Here is a 19,024-nt window from a genome sequence, read left to right as displayed (position 1 = left end):
CATCCACCATCAACACATCCATCCATCCATCCATCCACCCATCCATCAATCCACTCATCAACCAACATATCCATCCATCAACCTGTCCGTCTATCCTTCCATCCACCTATCCACTCACCCACCCTCCCATCCACCATCAACCCATTCATCCATCCACTCATCAACCCACCCATCCATCCATCAATCCATCCATCTATCCATCCATCCACGTATCCACTCACACACCCACCCATTTACTCATCAACTCATCCTTCCATCTACTCATCAACCCACCCATCTATCCGTCAACACATCCATCTATCCATCCATCCACGTATCCACTCACACACCTACCCATTTACTCATCAACTCATCCTTCCATCTACTCATCAACCACCCATCTATCCATCAACACATCCATCTATCCATCCATCCACCTATCCACTCACCCACCCACCCATTCATCAACTCATCCATCCATCTACTCATCAACCCACCCATCCATCCATCAACCCGTCCATCTATCCATCCATCCACCTATCTACTAATCCACCCACCCATCCACCATCAACCCATCCATCCATCCATCCACTCATCAACCAACACATCCATCCATCAACCCATCCATTCATCCATCCATCCATCCATCCACCTATCCACTCACCCACCCACCCACCCATCCACCATCAACCCATCCATCCATCTACTCATCAACCCAACCATCCATCCTTCAACCCATCCATCTATCCATCCATCCACCTATCCACTCGCCCACCCACCCATTTACCCATCAACCCACTCATCGATATCCACTAATCCATCCACCTATCCGTCTATCCATTTATCTATCCATCCACCCACCCATCCACCCATCTACCCACCCATTTATGCATTCCTTCACAAGTCATCCATCCATCCATCCAACCATCCACCAATCCATTCATCCATTTATATATCCATCCACCCACTCACCCATTATCAATCTGTCTGTCTGTCTCCCCGTCTGTCTGTCTACCCATCTATCTTATCTGTTTTTGAGCAATTTGAGTTTTCAGAGACATCATGACATTTCATTCCATAAACTTCACTGTGTGTCTCCTAAGAACAAGACATTCTCCACAAAGCCATCATACAAATGATGCCAACATTTGCTTCCATTAAGAGAAAAGTCTCCACTTGGTGTCCATATATAGTTAGCCCTCTCTTGCACTTGTCATTGTCCCCTTTTTAACTAAGAGAGAACAGAGCTCATGCCCAAAGCTCTCCACAGACAATGATATCCATGCAGAAGGTAATGGCATTATTTTGTTTTTATTGTATTTGGTTTTACAGTTGCCATCTCTTTGTGTCAAGTGGTACTGGCTTTCCATTTTGAGTATTTGAGGTCGTAAGAAGTAAGCCAATTTAAAGATGCTAAGTAAATAATAGTACAAGTGGTTCAAGGATGTGGCAGAGGTCATGAATTGGGTGGACACTGAGTTATGCAAATGGACTTGATGCTGCTCTCCTTGTTTTAATAATGTTTTAATAATTTAAAAGGAATGACATTTGTTTCTTTCATTTTTTTTTTTTTTTTTTTTTTTGAGACAGTCTTGCTCTGTCACCCAGGCTGTAGTGCAGTGTCGCGATGTTGGCTCACTGCAACCTCCATCTCCTGGGTTCAAGCAATTCTCCTGCCTCAGCCTCCCAAGTAGCTGGGATTACAGGCATGTGCCATCATGCCCGGATAATTTTTGTATTTTTAGTAGAGGCAGGGTTTTCACCATGTTGGCCAGGCTGGTCTCAAACTCCTGACCTGAAGTGATCCACCTGCCTCGGCCTCCCAAAGTGCTGAGATTACAGGCATGATCCACCGTTCTCGCCCAAGAATAACATTTTTAGAGGAGAAATATTCAGGTTTTGCCTGCTGTTCTTTGAGACACTCCTTGGTCAGCTTAAGTCAGCCCAGGCCACTTAACCACAAACCGGCTACTGTGATCTACCTATGGCGATGATGGCTGGATAGGCAGGACTTCCCCAGGGGTCTTTAAGGGAGAGAAGACACCCTGCTGGGTGTTGTAAAGCATGTTGGAGTTTAATCACTGTATTAGCAACTCCTGTCTGTACCGATAGCCTCCAGGATTCACATGGCCCTTCTTCTTGCCCTATAGTTTGAAGAGCTTCCTCCACTTACAACGGCCACACTGGGAGCCCTGATCCCCAAGGTATGTAAGGTGGGCAGGTCCCATTGCCTTCAGCCTTATTCTCTATCTTGTTTGAGAAGCTGGATTGGAAGGGAAGATGCTCAGCGCTGGGGTGGGGTGCTCTCCCCTGAACCCCTGCTTGGGAGTGCAGTGACGGTGACAAGGGCTTGCAGGCTAGACCCCCATGGGTGGGGGCGGGGGAAGACACAGAGGGTTGAGGTGGAAAGACCCTGAATTCTATGGGTGGTCCAGCCTGCATAGGGCTAATCCTAGCCTAGCCACTTCCCTTGCTGTGTGACTTTGGGGAAGAGTCTTAACATCTCTGAGCCTTAGCTTCCTCATCTGTCAAAAAAGGCTGCTGATACCTATTCCATAGGTTATCTTAGGAAGGTAAATGAGATGATGTATGTAAAGGTGTCGACATGGGCCAGGCACACTCGGGTGCACAGCTGCTAAGAGGGAAAAGTCAGGCCTTTGGAACAAACAGACATGAGTCAGCACATCCCAGTCGTATGACCTTAGGTGCACAATTCCTCTCTCTGAGCCTCAGTTTCCTCATCTGCAAAATAGGGTAACCATGCTCACTTCAGAGGGTGGCTGTGGACCTGCAGTCTGTACTCAGGCAAGGAGCAGGCATTTGATCAACGTGAACTATTATTACTGTTGTTAATAATTACACATTATTTCTTTTTTAAAAAAAGCAAGTGTGCTTTTGTCCAATTAGTGACCATATAGAGTTGGAACAAAGGCATTTCCCACCCCAGTTCTGGTCCCATGTCTGGTTCTGGGCCTATTACCTTGCACCTGGAAGCAAAGGGCTCTGTACCTAGTAAGTGTTATGCAGGTGCGAATGATGGCTGCAATCTATAGCCGTTTTAGACGTTTTTCACCTCTTTTCTGCCTGCCCTGTTTAGTTCTGGGTGGAATTCAAAGGCTCTAGGGGGAGAACAAACTCAACACGTGGTCACTATTGCCCTCATGTGGCTGCAAATTGAACACCGGAAGCATCATTCTCTAAGGTGATAACAGTGGCAGCTCCAGCGAGCAAGTGGACCCCTCAATCGACTGGACCTTTTATTTACTGGGTCACTTCCTATGTGCACTGAACTTTACAGCTTATGAAATTGTTAGAGTATACTTATATTTTAGAGTATACTTTTTCTTTCTTTTTTTGAGACAGAATCTTGCTGCGTTGCCTAGGCTGGAGTACAGTGGCGCAACCTCAGCTTACTGCAAACTCCGCCTCCCGGGTTCAAGCAATTCCCCTGACTCAGCCTCCTGAGTAGCTGGGACTACAGGCATATGCCACCACGCCTGGCTAATTTTGTATTTTGAGTAAATATGGGATTTCACCATGTTGGCCAGGCTGGTCTCGAACTCCTGACCTCAAGTGATCCGCCCACCTCAGCCTCCCAAAGTGCTGGGACTGCAGGCGTGAGCCACAGCACCTAGTCAGAATATACTTTTTCAATTGGTTCTGATCATTCCCTCTATCCATGGGACCAGAGAGGAGGAGCACACCATTTACAGATGGGGAAACAGAGGCTCAGAGAGGTCACATGATGAGGCAGTAGCAGAGCTGGGGTAGAATAGGGACTCAGTCCTCAGTGGCGCTGGGACTGCAGCAGGGGGGATTCAGGCTGGACACAGCAATGTGTCCTGGAGACCCAGGCTGCATGGAGTCACCAGGGGAGGGGACTTCTTTCTATTTCTTTTGAAAATAATATTGTGGTTTTGCCCATTTCTCTATGGTCAGTTAACATATTTAAGAAGTATATTCCTTAAAGTATGTATTTTTGGTAAGTCAATCATTTGATAAATATGGAAAACTGCCATTTTATGAATTGTCCCTTTAGTAAATTAGCTTTCAGGGAATCAAACTGCAGCAAACAAGCTCAAGTCCCTCCAGCAATCCGGGCCCGGGGGCAGCCTGTGCCTTGCCTGGGACCTCCCTGTGGGATTCCCCAGGCGTGGACTTCTCATTTCAGGAACAGTGTTCAGAGGCAGTGGGAGGCCCTGGGCTCCGAGCCCACAGACATGCACTGGCATCTTAACTTTCCTCCTGGCCTTGGACAATTTCCTTGGCATTCCCCTCTGAGGCCCCGTTTTCTCATCTGTAATGTGGAGGAAAAAAAATACCCCATGGGTTGTTGTAACGATGGAATGAAATTAAGAACGTCCATTCAGCACCTGGCCAGCATCCCTGGGAGACCCCATTTCACTCAGTACCAAGTTTTGAGCATTTCCAGGTGTCAGGCATTGAGCCTGAATTTTGCCGGCACGATCACAGTTATTTCTCATAGTAACCCCATGTGCAAGGCTCGGAGAGGGCAGCTCCTTGCCCAGTTCTCACAGTGGGTCAGTGGCTTTGCCTGTGGTTTGTTGGACTCAAGCAACACGAGACCCCGGTGCTCTGTGTTTAGAGGTTGGCTGATAACCCCCTGGGTACCTCCTATGCTAAGGGCCCCGCCCACCTGGCCTGGTGCCTGCCCACAGGTGTTCCAGCAGTACCCCGAGTCCTGCCCACTTATCATCAGGATCCAGGTGCTGAACCCACCATCTGTGACGCTGCAGAAGGACAAGGCGCTGGTGAAGGTGTTGGCTACTGCCGAGGTCATGGTCTCCCAGCCCAACGACCTGGAGACTACCATCTGCCTCATTGACGTGGTGAGTGTCTAGAGGTACTGGTGGCCCCCAGCTGGGCGTCAAGACAGAGCCACATGGTCTCCTGGAGCCCAAAGACCTTTCAAATCCCCTCAATCCCCACCATCATGACTATGGGCCCAACTTTGGGGCCAGAGGCTCTAACCCAAATCTAGCCTTTACCACTTCCAGCTACATGACTTTGGACAAGTCACTCCCTAGCTCTAGACTAGAATCTTAACTCTCTTGCTGGCCTTGCACAATTTGCTTGGCATTTCCCTCCGAGCCCCAGTTTTCTCATCTGTAACAGGGAGAAAAAATACCACATGGGGTTGTCGTGATGATTGAATGAAATTAAGACTGATTTTCTCCTCTACCACAGGGGGATGGCAGTAGGGCGTTAGTAAGATGCTCAGAGCAGTGCCTGACATACCCTAAAGGCTGCCAAAGTGTTCGCTGATATTATTCTCACAGGTTGTATATACTCAGTGTGTGGCCAAGCCAGTCTTGGTCATTCATTCAGCAATATTTATTGAGCACCTACTATGTGCTATGCTTTGTACTTGACACTGGGGAAAGGGGAAACGAGACAGATGGTGCCTGCTCTCTTGTCCCTGGTACCTAGCAGGGGACTGATACAAATACAACAATTTTCACAATGATTTCATAGAAAGGAATCCTCTTAAAATGTGAACCATGGCCAGGCATGGTGGCTCACACCTGAGAACCCAGCTCTTTGAGAGGCTGAGGTGGGTGGATCACTTGAGGCCAGGATTTCGAGACCAGCCTTGTCAACATGGTGAAACTTTGTCTCTACTAAAAATACAAAAATCAGCCAGATGTGGTGGCACACACCTGTAGTCCCAGCTACTCGGGAGGCTGAGGCACAAGAATCGCTTGAACCCGGGAGGCGGAGGCTGCAGTGAGCCGAGATCGCACCACTGCACTCCAGCCTGGGTGACAGAGCAAGACTCCATCTCAAAAAAAAAAAAAAAAAACAGTGAACCATGTCTCTCCTCTGCATTCCTTCAATTCTGAAATAAAATCCCATCTCCTGACAATGGCCCACAAAGTCCTCATGACCATCCCCTCATCACCTTTGAGCTCCTCAGTGTTCCTCCAACATGTCAGTCACTGTCTGACCTCAGGGCCTTTGCACATGCCGTTCCCTCTGCCTGGGATGCTCCTCCCCCAGGTATCTGCATAGTTACTCCCTTACTTCCTTTTTTGTTTTTTGGTTTTTTTTTCTTTGAGATGGAGTCTCACTCTGTGTTGAGACCCTAGGCTACAGTCTAGTTTAGGGCCCAGCACATAGTAGATGCTCAGTAAACATTGGTCAGAGGAATGTGTTAAGCTGTGTTAAATGCCATTTCCCCCTCCATGATTAAGGCTTCAGGCTTTGGACTCAGACACTTGGGACTCTGGTCCCACCTGCTGTCTTCCTGCTAGTCCCTCCTACTGTCTTCCTGCTAGTCCCTCCTACTCCCAGAGCTTGAGACCAAATGAGCCACTTCTAGTTGGGATTCAGGTGCTCTAGGCTGGAGCATGCCAAGCCAGAGAGTGTGGGGGTTCTTGTGTGGGCCTTATAAGATGGTAGGTTAAAGGGTCGATTCTAGCCCACAAGTGGAAATGGCTGTCCCAATCTGTCCTCCATCGATCCGCCTCTACTGTGTGGAGATTTTCCACCAGCAGCCCAGAGGTTTGTGTGAGCCAGCCCGGCATCCTGCAATGACTCCTGCTGTCCCAGGGATGTGGCCCTGACTCCTCCCCAGCACACAGCTCTGCCTGGCTTGGCCCCTTTTCACTGCAGCCTCATGAACCCTTTTACCTCCTTGCTCTCTGGCCTCCTCTCTACCTCTCTAATGCCAACCTCTTCCCTTCCTCCGGGCGTTTGCCCATGCCCTCCCCACTGCCTGGATTACTCTCCCACCCTCTTTTCATCTGGCCAAGTCCTACATACCCTTCAGTCCTCAGTCCAAACACCATTTCCCACACCAGCTTACATCCCTGCCACGTGCACCCAGAGCCCCTAGTTCTTCATCAGGCCAATCGTCGTGGTCATTGTTATCTACTAACATCACCTGAATTTGTCGGGAGCTTACTGTTTTTTCATAAAGCCAACTTTTAAATTCAATTTATTTTGGGTGGGAGGCAGGGAAGGAAAAAGGGATTTTCCTACAAAAAGGCCTCTACTTGGAGAGAGAGAGAGATGAGCCTGGGCCTTTTATATCCTCTCCTGGGGGATGGGACAGTTACGATTCACTCCAGAGGGGGTGCAAATCCATTATATGGTGAGTGTTAACCAGGAGTCTCATGCTTGTAAAAGGAGGTCTGACCCAGGCCTCAGGGAACAACCTGCCATCATGCTCAGGGTTAACAAAGCCCTAGCTAGCACTGGGCACACAATGAGTCCTTGGCAAGCACTGGCCAAGACATGATGGCAGTGACGTCTTTCTCCTTTCCTTTCCCTCCAGGACACAGAACTCTTGGCCTCGTTTTCCATAGAAGGAGATAAGCTCATGATTGATGCCAAGCTGGACAAGTAAGGGGCTATGCTGCCTTCGGGTCCTGATTGTGCTGGTGCTGCTCATGGAGGAGCCACCAGGGAGCGGGTAGAGGTCTCCTGTGTGGCCATCAGGGCTGGGTAAACCCAAGGGGCTGCAAAGGTGATGATGGCTCATGCCTGCCAAGACCACTGTCACAAGCCAGGCAAGGTGGGTGAAGCCATGAACTTAGAAAGAAACTACTGCCAAAATCAACAGTCATTAATAATAATGATGCTGGGGGGTGGGCACAGTAGCCCATGCCTGTAGTCTCAGTGCTTTGGGAGGACAAGGCTGGGGGACTCATTGAGGCCAGGAGTTTGAGACTAGACAGAGAAACATAGCAAGACACCATCTCTACAAAAATAGAAAAATTAGCTGGGCATAGGTACACACCTGTAGTCCTAGAAAAAATTAGCCGGGCTTGGTATCATGTGCCTGTAATCCCAGCTACTCAGGAGGCTGAGGCAGGAGCCCAGGAGCTCGAGGTTGTGGTGAGCTATGATTGCGCCACTGCACTCCAGCCTGGGCAACAGAGCGAGACCCTGTCTCTAAGTAACAGTGATGATGAGGACGAGGAGGAGGAGGATGCTGGTGATGATGACACACCAGGCTCTGCTCTATGTACTTGAAGTGTACGTATTATCTTGTTTCTCCCCTCCGATGGTCCCAACGGAAGTCAGGGCTATTATTCTCCCTTTGTCGGGAGAAAACTAGGGCTGGAAACAGTGGATTTACTTAACCAGGGCCACCCAACAAGTACATAGAGGGGCTGTGAGCCAACCCAGGTTCGTGTAACCTGCTGCATTGGATGGGTACAATCATGCGCTTTGGAGCCAAGCAATATGGGTTCAAATCCTGATGTGACCACTGACTGGCTGTGTGATATTGGCCAACCAACTTCACTCTGAGCCTCAGTTTTCTCATCTGAAAATGGGGGTAATAGTCACTACCTCATAAGATTCATAAAAAGAATAATTATTATTCATTGGATGCTTTCTGTGTGCCAGGTATTTGGCTAAGTCCTAGGTGTGTCTTCATTTAATTCTTTCTTTTTCTTTTCTTTGGAGCCAGGAGCTCGCTCTGTTGCCCAGGCTAGAGTGCAGTCATGGCTCACTGCAGCCTTGACCTCCCCAGCTCAGGCGATCCTCCTACCTCAGCCTCCCAAGTAGCTGAGATTACAGGCGCACCACCACGCCGGACTAATTTTTACATTTCTAGCAGAGACGGGGTTTCGCCATGTTGGCCAGCCTGGTCTTGAACTCCTGGGCTCAAGTGATCTGCCCGCCTCGGCCTCCCAAAGTTCTGGGATTACGGGCATGAGCCACTGCACCCAACCTTCCTTTAATTCTTTATATCAGCCTATGGAAATAAATACTATCATTATTTCCATTTCAAGATTAAATGAGGTCATATGTAAAATTTTTAGCACGTGACTAGATCATTGTAAGCTTTTCTTTTACAACCAATATTTCTTAAGCCCACGAATGGTAGTTACTCATGATTAATATAGTGCACAACACAGACATCCAGGAGTTCCCAAGGAGGCAAGATTCAGCCTGCCGCCTGGAAAAGGAGTAGGGGCCAGCTGGGCAAGAGCTGGGGGTTTCCTGCAGGGAGAGCAGCATGGGCAAGCTTCGCAGAGAGGAAAAGGGCACGGATACTGTGGGGTGCGGTGCCTGAGAGGGAGAGAGGCTGGGTAAGGAAGTGAGGAAGGAAGAAAACATGTCCGAAGCGGACAGTCTTGTTTCCTTAGAAGATGCCTTTATTTCCCTCCTGCTGGACACCGAGCTGATGCTTCTGAACAGCCCCGAACGATTTCCGCCCCACGGGCAAGCCCGGTCTGGGCTCTCTCGGGTAGGACTGACAGCTGCATTGAGATTCAGGTGCAGCAAGACGGAGGCCCTTATAGAGCAGAGTGAGACCTCAAACCCCAGCCTCAGCCTCCCATCTCAGAACAGCACAACAGCGAGAGTACAGGCTCAGGGTGGGAGGCCTGGGCTATCCCTCCCTGGCTCTGTGGCTGCAGTAAATTACCCTGGAGCCTCAGCCTCCTGCTCCACTGGATGGCTGGAAGGATTACACGAGGCGATGGCGATCACTCATGCACGTATGGCGGGGGCTCTGGAGCAGCGCTTTACGGGAATACCCCCTTTAGTCCTAGCAGCCACCCACTTTGCAGATGAAGAAACTGAGGCATAGGAAGGTAAAGTACTTTGACTAAGGCAAAGCTATGATTTGAGCCTTCTCCGTGTGGTGCATGAAGCCCTTAGCGTGGTGTCTGATGTGTAGTTAGCGCTCAGCATGTGAGAGCCAGCATTGTTCTTATTAAATCCCTGCAGATGGAGAGTGATTGTGAGGATAGTGGAGGGGCTTCTCACAATTTGTTGCAATGCAAGAGCCTTATGATTTTCAGGCAATCCCTGCTTCTCACAGGCTGTTTTCTTCATCTACAGGACCAGCCTCAACCTCAGAACCTCAAACGTGGGCAACTTTGATGTAAGTACCACACTGAGGTCCCAGGGCGAGATCTTCTGGGAAGGAGCCCAGGACAGGTCTTCCGGGAATGGTGTTCCCGTGAGGCTGGCTGGGCATGGGCAGTTTGTGAATTCCAAAGTGTTGCCGTCAACACTAGCAGCCCTCATTTTGCAGATGGACAGATGTAGAAACTGAGGCCCACAAGTCAAGTGAGGGGCAGAGGACAGACTCGCAGCTCTTTCTACTCTGCCTCGGGTGCTGTCCCATGTTAACTGGCTGCCCCGTGGGGGGCCACTTGGCCCAAATCGCTCCATTTCAGGGTGAGGAGGCACGGTGGCAGCCTTGTCCTACAGGACCCCTTTCCTCCTGGAGTTAGGAGCCCACTGACTCCTGTGTGACCTTGAGCGATATCAACCCACTCTGACCCTCAGTTTCCCCATCTGTAAAATGAATACAATTTGAGTTCATTTCTAACCTCCCTTCTTGCCCCCTGGGTTATGGAATTCTGCTTTTCCAAGGGTCCAGGAATCTGAGATGCTCACATTCTAGAGTTGGGTCCTGTTTTATCTCTTTGTTCACTCTTGGGTGCCCCACCTCCACCTAAGGCTTCAGAAACACTCCTTCCTCCCCACCCCCCACCTCCGCTTTTTATAAATTGACAACTAAGCATCTGCTAGCTTTCTGGGGCAAGCTTGGATGAGATTTCCACATGTGCAGAAAAAGTCAAACCCATTCATTGTGTTGCTTATTTTATAGCTTTTCTAACCCAAAAAGCTGCAGCCTGTGAAGCCGATCTTGCCAGCTTCATTTCATAGGGAGAAACTGCCCAAGGCTTCCCAGCTGGTTGGGGCAGAGTTGGGACTAGAACTGAAATCTCGGGACTCCAAGTGAAGAAAGGGGGTTGACAGTATAAAATTAATGAATATGAAGCTATCGAGATGGGCCCTAGGCACTGAATTATGCTTTTTTTTCTCTTTTAATGAGATTTTCTCATTTAATCCTTACCATCTTGTTATGATTTGGGTATTATTATTACACCCATTCTTCCAAATAAGGAAGGTAAGCTCAAGTGACTTGCCCAAGGCAACAGAGCTAGGAAGAGGCACTGCCGGAAAGGAAGTCAATGCCTTCACCCTATGCAGATTGGAACGTCAGGCATGTTACATATAGGGGCTTATGTCTGATTTTTATAACCACCCTATGAGGCGAGGGTTACTCACTCCTGTTTTCAGATGTGGAAACCAAGACTTAGAGAAGTTAAGGGAGATAACATATGAAAAGCCTCAAGGCCAGGAGTTTTACATGATCTCCCCACCATCCTTACCGCGTCCTTGCAAACTCAGCTCGCTGACCCATTTTACAGCTGAGGAAGCGGAGGGTTAGAGAGGTGAAGGAGCCTGTCCAGAGGCCCACGGAGGCTGAGCTGGGATGGGAACCTGGGGTGTTGGCTCCAGGGCCATTGGGGCTTCTGTGATGCCATGACGGTGCCATCTGGGCTGGGCCACCCTGAAACCTGTGCTCTGTGCCTCCCAGGGCAGGAACTAGGCCTCCCTCAATCCCTGCTTCACAGGGGCCTTGGATCACCGCCCACGCTGGGCCTCAGTCTGCCCATCTGCACAATGTGCAAATGGACGGGGGGCACCTTAAGGCTGCTGGTGAGAAATTCTGGGGTCCCAGGGGTTCTGACTGCCAGAACCTAGACTCTCCCAGAGCAGCTCTGTGTCTCCACCTTGAGCCAGGGGAGCAGACCCAAGGGGCCCTCTGAAGCTGAGCAAACCCCTGCCCGGGCTCTGTCCTCCTTCTTCCTCTGCAGATTGGCCTCATGGAGGTGCTGGTGGAGAAGATTTTTGACCTGGCATTCATGCCCGCAATGAACGGTGAGAGTGGGTGCCTGTACCTCTCTGGGAGCTTGTGGCTTGGGTACTGGGGGATACTGGCTTGTTGAGCATGCTGGATGTGCATCTATCCTACCTCAGTAGTATTTCTGAGCACTTCCTTTGAAGCGTGTTGATGAAAGCCTCCAAATCCAAATGTGGCCCCCAAAGTTCCAGCACCTTCCTATTTGCTTCTTTCTTGTTTGGCTGATTGTTTTATTTTTCTGACTATCTGTGAAAATTCTGATTATGTATGAACATTGTATGTGTGTAAATTTTAGAAAATATAAAACAATTTTTTAAAAAACTCACCTCGCAGAGGCAATGAATCTCAACATCTGAGTATATTTCCTTCTAAACTCTTTTTTCTCCATTTTTTCCCCATATGATTGAGATATTTCCTGACTCATATTTAAACATGTATTTACTTTTAATTATACAGGGACTACAGGAATACATTCTTACTGTGAGAAGTTCCATTGGTGCATATAAAGCTAAAGTTGCTCTTACCGACATCCCCAGCCTCCTTCCTAGCCCAGAATCTGCCCCCCTAGGCAGCCATATCGAGTTAGGAGGTTTCCTTGCCCGACTTGATAAACAGAATAGACTGAGCTTGCTTTGCTCTCTGGGGCGTCTCAGGAATGTTACCGGGAAGGCTGCTTGTTGAACTGTGGGGGTCATCGGCTACTCACACACTGGGACTGGGAAACTGCCTAAGCCCTGGCGCCACTGGGCCCCAGACTCTCTCCCATTCCTGCTTCCTGGGTGAGAAGACAAGGAGGGCTGGCACGTCCCAGCTGATGTCATCAGCTACACCAGAGGGGGTTCTTTTGGAGCCATCTTGATGTCAAACAAACCCTTGTTCTGGGCCTGTGGCCAGAGGAAGCCGAGTCTCCCTGGCAGGGAAAGTGGTGGTTCCCCTGTGAGAGGATGGGGTCAGGTGCTGGGCTGGGCTGACCTGGGAGGGAAGAGACGGAGCCTCTTGCCTGACTTAATCACTAAGAGTGGTGTGAACTTGGGGGCGAGTCTTTTAATCATACTGAAGTGCAATTCACCATTTTCAAAATGAGAGCTTAGACTAGGTCCATAGTCCCCAAAGTGAGCTCCGTAAAGCGTTCCATGGCTGAGCAAGTTTGGGAAGTGCTGAAGATACTCCTGCAGGGTAGATTCACAATGTCCTTAGCTTTTTGAAAAGTCCTGCTGGAATAGAGAAGTCTGTTAAATTTCACTTAATTTACTTCCCCTATCCACCCTTTCCTACCCCACTTCTTTTTCTCTCTTCCTGCTCTGTCTCTAGAACAGTAATTAGCAGGTGTACTTAGGCTCTGACAATCTGAAAACAAACAGCACATTCCATGGCAGAGTCAATGGCTGGGGCTCCACGTGCACTTTCCATTACTTCACTTGGCAAACATTTGCCATCTCCTCTATGACTGGGCAAAGGGCTGGGTGATGCTGGGGACACAGTTCTTTTCTTTCTTTCTTTCTTCTTCTTTTTTTTTTTTTGAGATGGAGCCTCACTCTGTGGCCCAGGCTAGAGTGCAGTGGCGCGATCTCAGCTCACTGCGACCTCTGCCTCCCGGGTTCAAGAGATTCTCCTGCCTCAGCCTCCGGAGTAGCTAGGATTACAACTGTGCATGACCACACCCAGCTAATTTTTGTATTTTTAGTAGAGATGGGTTTTTGCCATGTTGGCCAGGCTGGTCTCAAACTCCTGATCTCAAGTGATCCACCCACCTTGGCCTCCCAAGGGGACACAGTTCTTGCCTTCAAGGAACTCACAATGTGGTGGGAGTGACAGATACAGAAACAGATAATTAATATTTTACGGTTTCTCTAACAGAGCAGTTCGGAGGTGGGATGGGGGTGCTGCAGGAGCCTAGAGTCGTTTGGGCTCCAGAAAGCCTCGCAGAGGAGATAACATCTGAACAGTCTCAGAGAGGGATGCTAGGGTGAGAGAATGTGCGCCAGGTAGGAGGAACTGCAAGGACAAAAGCCTAGAGGCATAAAAGAAATTGCCAGGGCCAGGCGCAGTAGCTTAAGCCTGTAATCTCAACACTTTGGGAGGCTGAGGCGGGTGGATCACGAGGTCAGGAGTTCAAGACCAGCCTGACCAATATGGTGAAACCCCATCTCTACTAAAAACAGAAAAATTAGCTGGGCGTGGTGGCGCACGCCTGTAGTCCCAGCTACTCAGGAGGCTGAGGCAAGAAAATCATTTGAACCCAGGAGGTGGATGTTGCAGTGAGCTGAGATAGCACCACTGCACTCCAGCCAGGGCAACAGAGCAACACTCAGTCAAAAAAAAAAAAAAAGAAGAAAGAAAAGAAAAGAAGAAAAAGAAAAAGAAATTGCCAGGCGTGGGCACCATGGCTCATGCCTGTAATCTCAGCACTTTGGGAGGCTGAGGTGGAGGCAGATCATCTGAGGTCAGGAGTTGAAGATCAGCCTGGCCAACATAGTGAAACCCTCTCTCTACTAAAACAAAAACCAAAACAAACAAATGAAAAAAAGCAAAAATTAGGCGTGTTGGCGTGTGCCTATAATCCCAGCTACTTAGGAGGCTGAGGCAGGAGAATCCCTTGAACCTGGGAGGTGGAGGTTGCAGTGAGCCGAGATTGTGCCATTGCACTCCAGCCTGGGCAACAGAGCAAGACTCTGTCTCCAAAAAAGAAAAAAGACATTGCCGATCTTCTTACAAATACTGCCGGCTTCGGGTGAAACCAACACCTCTTGGACCACTGACCATGTCTGACTGTTTTTTATTTTACAGCTGTGCTGGGTTCCGGCGTCCCTCTCCCCAAAATCCTCAACATCGACTTTAGCAATGCAGACATTGACGTGTTGGAGGTAAGAGGAGATCGAGCTCCACTCTGCTTTTCCTCCCTGCCCTTTGCTCGTCACCTTTGACCACTGCATTCAGGCCAGGAACTTGGAAGAGGAAGAGAAGAGGAGGGAAGAGGAGGAAACAGGGTCTTCTTCCTTCCAAGTATGGGGCTGAGGGAACAAGGAACAGAGCTGTTAAGGATCCTTAAAGACACTCTCCCATTCACAGTCTCATTTAGCCCTCACCACAGGTGTCATTGTTGCCATCTTACAGATGTGAGAACTGAGGCTCACAGCAGTAAGGGGCTTGCCCAAAATGGAATGTGGTATAGTTCATTGGAGCAACTTTTATTGAGCACCTACTGTGTGCCAGGCACTGTGCAGGGGTCTGGGGATCCAGCAGTGAACAAGGACAACCCTGGCCCTTGCAAAGCTCTCTCAGCCCAATGGGGAGATGGCCTTTCGGAAAATATTCCCGAAGTAATTGGCTAATTATAATCATGGCAGTTGCTTTGAAGTTCACATACAGGGGCTCTTGTTTCCACTATAGAAACCACCTGTGCCCAATATCTGAAATTTGGAAAATATGGAAAAGATTAAACAAACATGTATGCATCCATATATGTGTGTGTGTGTGTGTGTGTGTATATATATATATATATATATACATATACATATATACAATCCAGCAATTCCCACTGAGAACATTTTGCTGCTTTTCATTCCAGTCTTTCTGAAGTTTTATTTTTAAACATGGCTTTGCTCAGGGAATCAGTAGAGCATTGGGGTTAAAGAACGAGGGCTTGGAGCCCAGTGACCCCGGTTCAAATCCTAACTCTGCCAGTTTCCAGCTGGGTAACCTCTCCAAGCCTCCATTTATTTCCTCTATAAAAAGGGGCTAATCATAGTACCTACCCATAGGGCTGCTTTTAGGAGAAAATGGGATTCTATGTGTAACGTGCCTTGCACAGGCCTGGCACATAATAAGCACTTCTGGAAGTGTCCACCATTATAAATACCATCACTATAATAAAGGATGCTGCAGTGAACATCTCAATGCATAAACTGTTTCTTGATTCTAGATTTAGTTCCTTGGAACAAATTCCCAAAAATGGAATGAATGGGGCCTTTGCGCCAGATTGACAATTTCCTTGCCGAAGGAAATTGCCCCTCACATTTGCCCCTCACATTCATGGCAGGCTCGGACCCAGGGAACAGCCCCCTTCCCACATTAGGGGGTCAGTCAAGGGAGGTGGACAATGACCTTGGATGGGCAGTGTGGGCAGGGGTCAGATGCTGGCTCTGGGACAGTTCCCTGCCCTGGCCCGGTCTCTTGAGATCCTGCAGGACCTCAGCACTGCTTTAAGCCTCAGTTTTCTCATCTGAAAATGGGGAACAATAATGGCCACCTCATACAGTTTGTGGTGAGAAATTAAACGAGATAGAGCATTGTAGTATAAAATGTTATTATTCACTTCAACAAAGGGGTTAGGAAACAAGAACAGGACTGGCACAGGTTTATCATCATCATCATCATCATCATCATAATCTCTACTATTTACTGAGATGTTCAGTGCCCCATGCATAGTTTTTCATGGATTTGGCCTTACCACAGCCCTGGTTGATGTTTGCCCTCACTTAGTAGATGAAGGACTTGAGTATCAGAGAGGGTAGGCCATTTGCTCAAGGTCACCCAGCTGGTGAGAATTAGAGTTTCCACCAAAACAATGTGAAGCAGCTCAAACCAATGGCTCTCGGTGGGGCTGTACTACACCCTCCCTGGCCCCCAGGGCCTTTTTGAAATTGGTAGAGATGAATTTTTCTTTCCTGAATGTGTGCATATTTTCATATCAAAATGCATATTATTTTATTATAAATGACTTACCTTTTCTTTCTCCTTTATATTCTGGTAAGGGAATTATACTGGTTTTTGAAATATAGGTATACACGTGTTATAGAATCTGTGAACCTTATTCCAGAATAATAAGGGAGATAACACAAATGCCTGTAATAAAATGTATAATGGGTATTGGGTTTGAAAGGTTTAAAGAAAACCTCAGTCCCAGGCTTGACCCTGTAGGCCCCCTGTAAATGGCAGCTGCCATTATTATTACTATTATTATTATTATTATTGTATAAGTCTGGCCATTTATTTTAACTTTTTATTTTGAAATAATTTTAGGCACACAGAAAAGTTGCAAACATAGTCAGACAATTCCAGAATACCCTTCTCCCAGCTCCCCCTAACGTTAGCATCTTACATAAACAGAGTACCATAATCAAAACCCGGAAATTAACATTGGTACAAAACCATGAAGAATCTGCAGACGTATTCACCAGTTCTCCTTCCATTGCCTTTGGTCTCGTTCAGGGTCCAGTCAAGGACCTCCTCTTGCATTCAGTTGTCACGTCTTTTTAGAGTCCTCCAAGGTGGGACAGTTCCTCACCTTTTCCTTGTGTTTCATAACCTTGACATATCCGATGAGTCTGGCCTGTTTTGTGCGATATGCCCTGGATTTGATGGACACTTTTTTCACAATTGGATTGAAGTTTTGTATTTTTGGCAAGAACACCACAGAAGTGACGCAGTCCCCAATGCATCCTTTCAGGGGGTACCGATGTCCATGTGACTTATTCCTGGAGGTGTTCACTTTGAGTGCTTGCTTAAGTGCTTCTTCGTTGTAAAATTACTATTTTTCCCTTGGTAGCTAATCCATCTCTTGTGAGGAGGTACCGGGAGACCATGCAAATATCCTGTTTCTCGTTAGACTTTCTCCCACTAATTTTTGCCATTCAGTGTTCACGGTTTCGTCTGCAACTGTTATGATTGTGGTGTGTGCCTAATGGTGATATTCTGCTTCTCCAGTTCCTTTGACATGTGTCAGCTGGAATTATACCGAGGAAGAGCTGTCCCTTCTCTTCCATTTGTTTATTTATCCATTTAATTATTTATTTCTGTCGATAGAGACTCATGAATTTTTTTTGGGTCTATGGGTTATCATCTCTTACTTTTATTATTTATTTTGTTGACTTTTTTTTTTTTTTTTTTTGAGAGGGAGTTTTGCTCTTGTCACCCAAGCTGGAGTGCAATGGCGTGATCTCGGCTCACTGTAACCTCCACCTCCTGGGTTTAAGTGATTCTTGTGCCTCAGCCTCCCAAGTAGCTGGAATTACAGGCGTGTGCCGCCATGCCCGGCTAATTTTTGTATTTTTAGTAGAGATGTGGTTTCACCATGTTGACCGGCTGGTCTCAAACTCCTGACCTCAGGTGATCCACCTGCCTCAGCCTCCCAAAGTGTTGGGATTACAGGAGTGAGCCACCACGCCTGGCCAAAGAATTTTATTTTTTAATTATGAAAACTGAATTTTGGAAGACTGTGAAGAGGGACTCAGGCCTACTTCTCTTATTTTGGGGAATAAGGGGATGGGAAGTGTCTTGCCCCAGGTCCTCTGCACAGGGCCAGATAATGACATGGCCAGGTGCTCCTCGGGCCTGCATGACCCCTTTATCTCCACTGTTCAGAGTTACTGCTTCCTAGAAACATGACCGGCAAGATCCGTAGGCAGGTGAGTAGAAAGGCTCTAGCCAGAGCCACCCCACCCCTCACTGGCTACTCTGTTCTGCCATCCAAGGACCTTTTGGTGCTGAGCACATGAGTGACAGAGACAGAGATGCTGCTGCAACTGGAAGAAGCTGGAACCAGTCCCAGAGAGGCTCGGCCTGGAAACAGTCCCCTGCCCAGAGTCCCCTCAGCCTCCATGACAGGTCCCTCCCTGGCCCCCCAACCCTCTTCCTCCCTTGCCCCAACCCCAAGAAAGGGTCCAGCCACTACCCCGTTGGCAAACATTCCCTTCCATGGTCAGCCTGCCAGGAGGAGGGGAGTCACCTTGGGGCTGGAGGCCTCTCAGATCCCATCCTGACAGCAGGTTGAGTATTCCCACTTTCAATAAAAGACTCCACTTTCCCTGCACTTGTGACGAGTTTCCATGAAGGACCCTCCCTCAGGGTCTGGACGGTTTGGGGTTTTTTCCCTCTTTGGCTGCGCCTGAGCACTTGGCAGTTGTAGCTACAACTGCGGGGAGGATGATCCCTCTGGGGACAGCGGGGGAAGCAACCTGTCTCTTCATATTAAAACAACCACACAGCATTCTACGGAGAGGGTCCCCTGCCACCAGGACAGCTTCGTACCTCACTACTCTCAACTCTGGCATCAGGAGGTCATTAAAGTGCAGGAGTTTTGGAGTAGGGAGGTTGAGGTTCAAATCCCAACTCTGTCACTTGGTTGTGTGACTTGATGAGGTCCTTAGCCTTTCTGAATCTCAATTTTCCCATCTGCAAAATGGATAATAGTAATAATTATTATACTCCAAAATGAGTGTGAGGATATTAAATAAGATCAGGTATTTCTGAGGCACTTAACACTGAGGCTGACATGCAGTAGGTGCTCAATATGTGCTCACTGTGGTTAGTAACAGAGTCCACTAATTCCTAAAGCAT

General features: G+C 48.2%; 1 protein-coding gene across 1 annotated transcript in view; it reads left to right on the top strand.

Moving 5' to 3' along the window:
• Nucleotides 1–18,497, top strand: part of BPIFB4 (BPI fold containing family B member 4) — a 32,432-nt gene extending 13,935 nt beyond the window's left edge. Inside the window, exons 12-18 of the mRNA XM_030826103.1 lie at nucleotides 2,130–2,183; nucleotides 4,659–4,829; nucleotides 7,280–7,347; nucleotides 9,805–9,847; nucleotides 11,640–11,703; nucleotides 14,474–14,550; nucleotides 18,160–18,497. Of these exons, the coding sequence (XP_030681963.1) occupies nucleotides 2,130–2,183; nucleotides 4,659–4,829; nucleotides 7,280–7,347; nucleotides 9,805–9,847; nucleotides 11,640–11,703; nucleotides 14,474–14,550; nucleotides 18,160–18,183 (501 nt within the window). The 3' untranslated portion in view covers nucleotides 18,184–18,497. The remainder of the gene's footprint in view (nucleotides 1–2,129; nucleotides 2,184–4,658; nucleotides 4,830–7,279; nucleotides 7,348–9,804; nucleotides 9,848–11,639; nucleotides 11,704–14,473; nucleotides 14,551–18,159) is intronic.
• The last annotated feature ends 527 nt before the right edge of the window (nucleotides 18,498–19,024 follow it).

Source organism: Nomascus leucogenys, chromosome 13 (genome assembly GCF_006542625.1).
Source record: "Nomascus leucogenys isolate Asia chromosome 13, Asia_NLE_v1, whole genome shotgun sequence".
Classification (NCBI taxonomy): domain Eukaryota; kingdom Metazoa; phylum Chordata; class Mammalia; order Primates; family Hylobatidae; genus Nomascus; species Nomascus leucogenys.
This window is presented reverse-complemented; position numbering and strand designations above follow the sequence as displayed.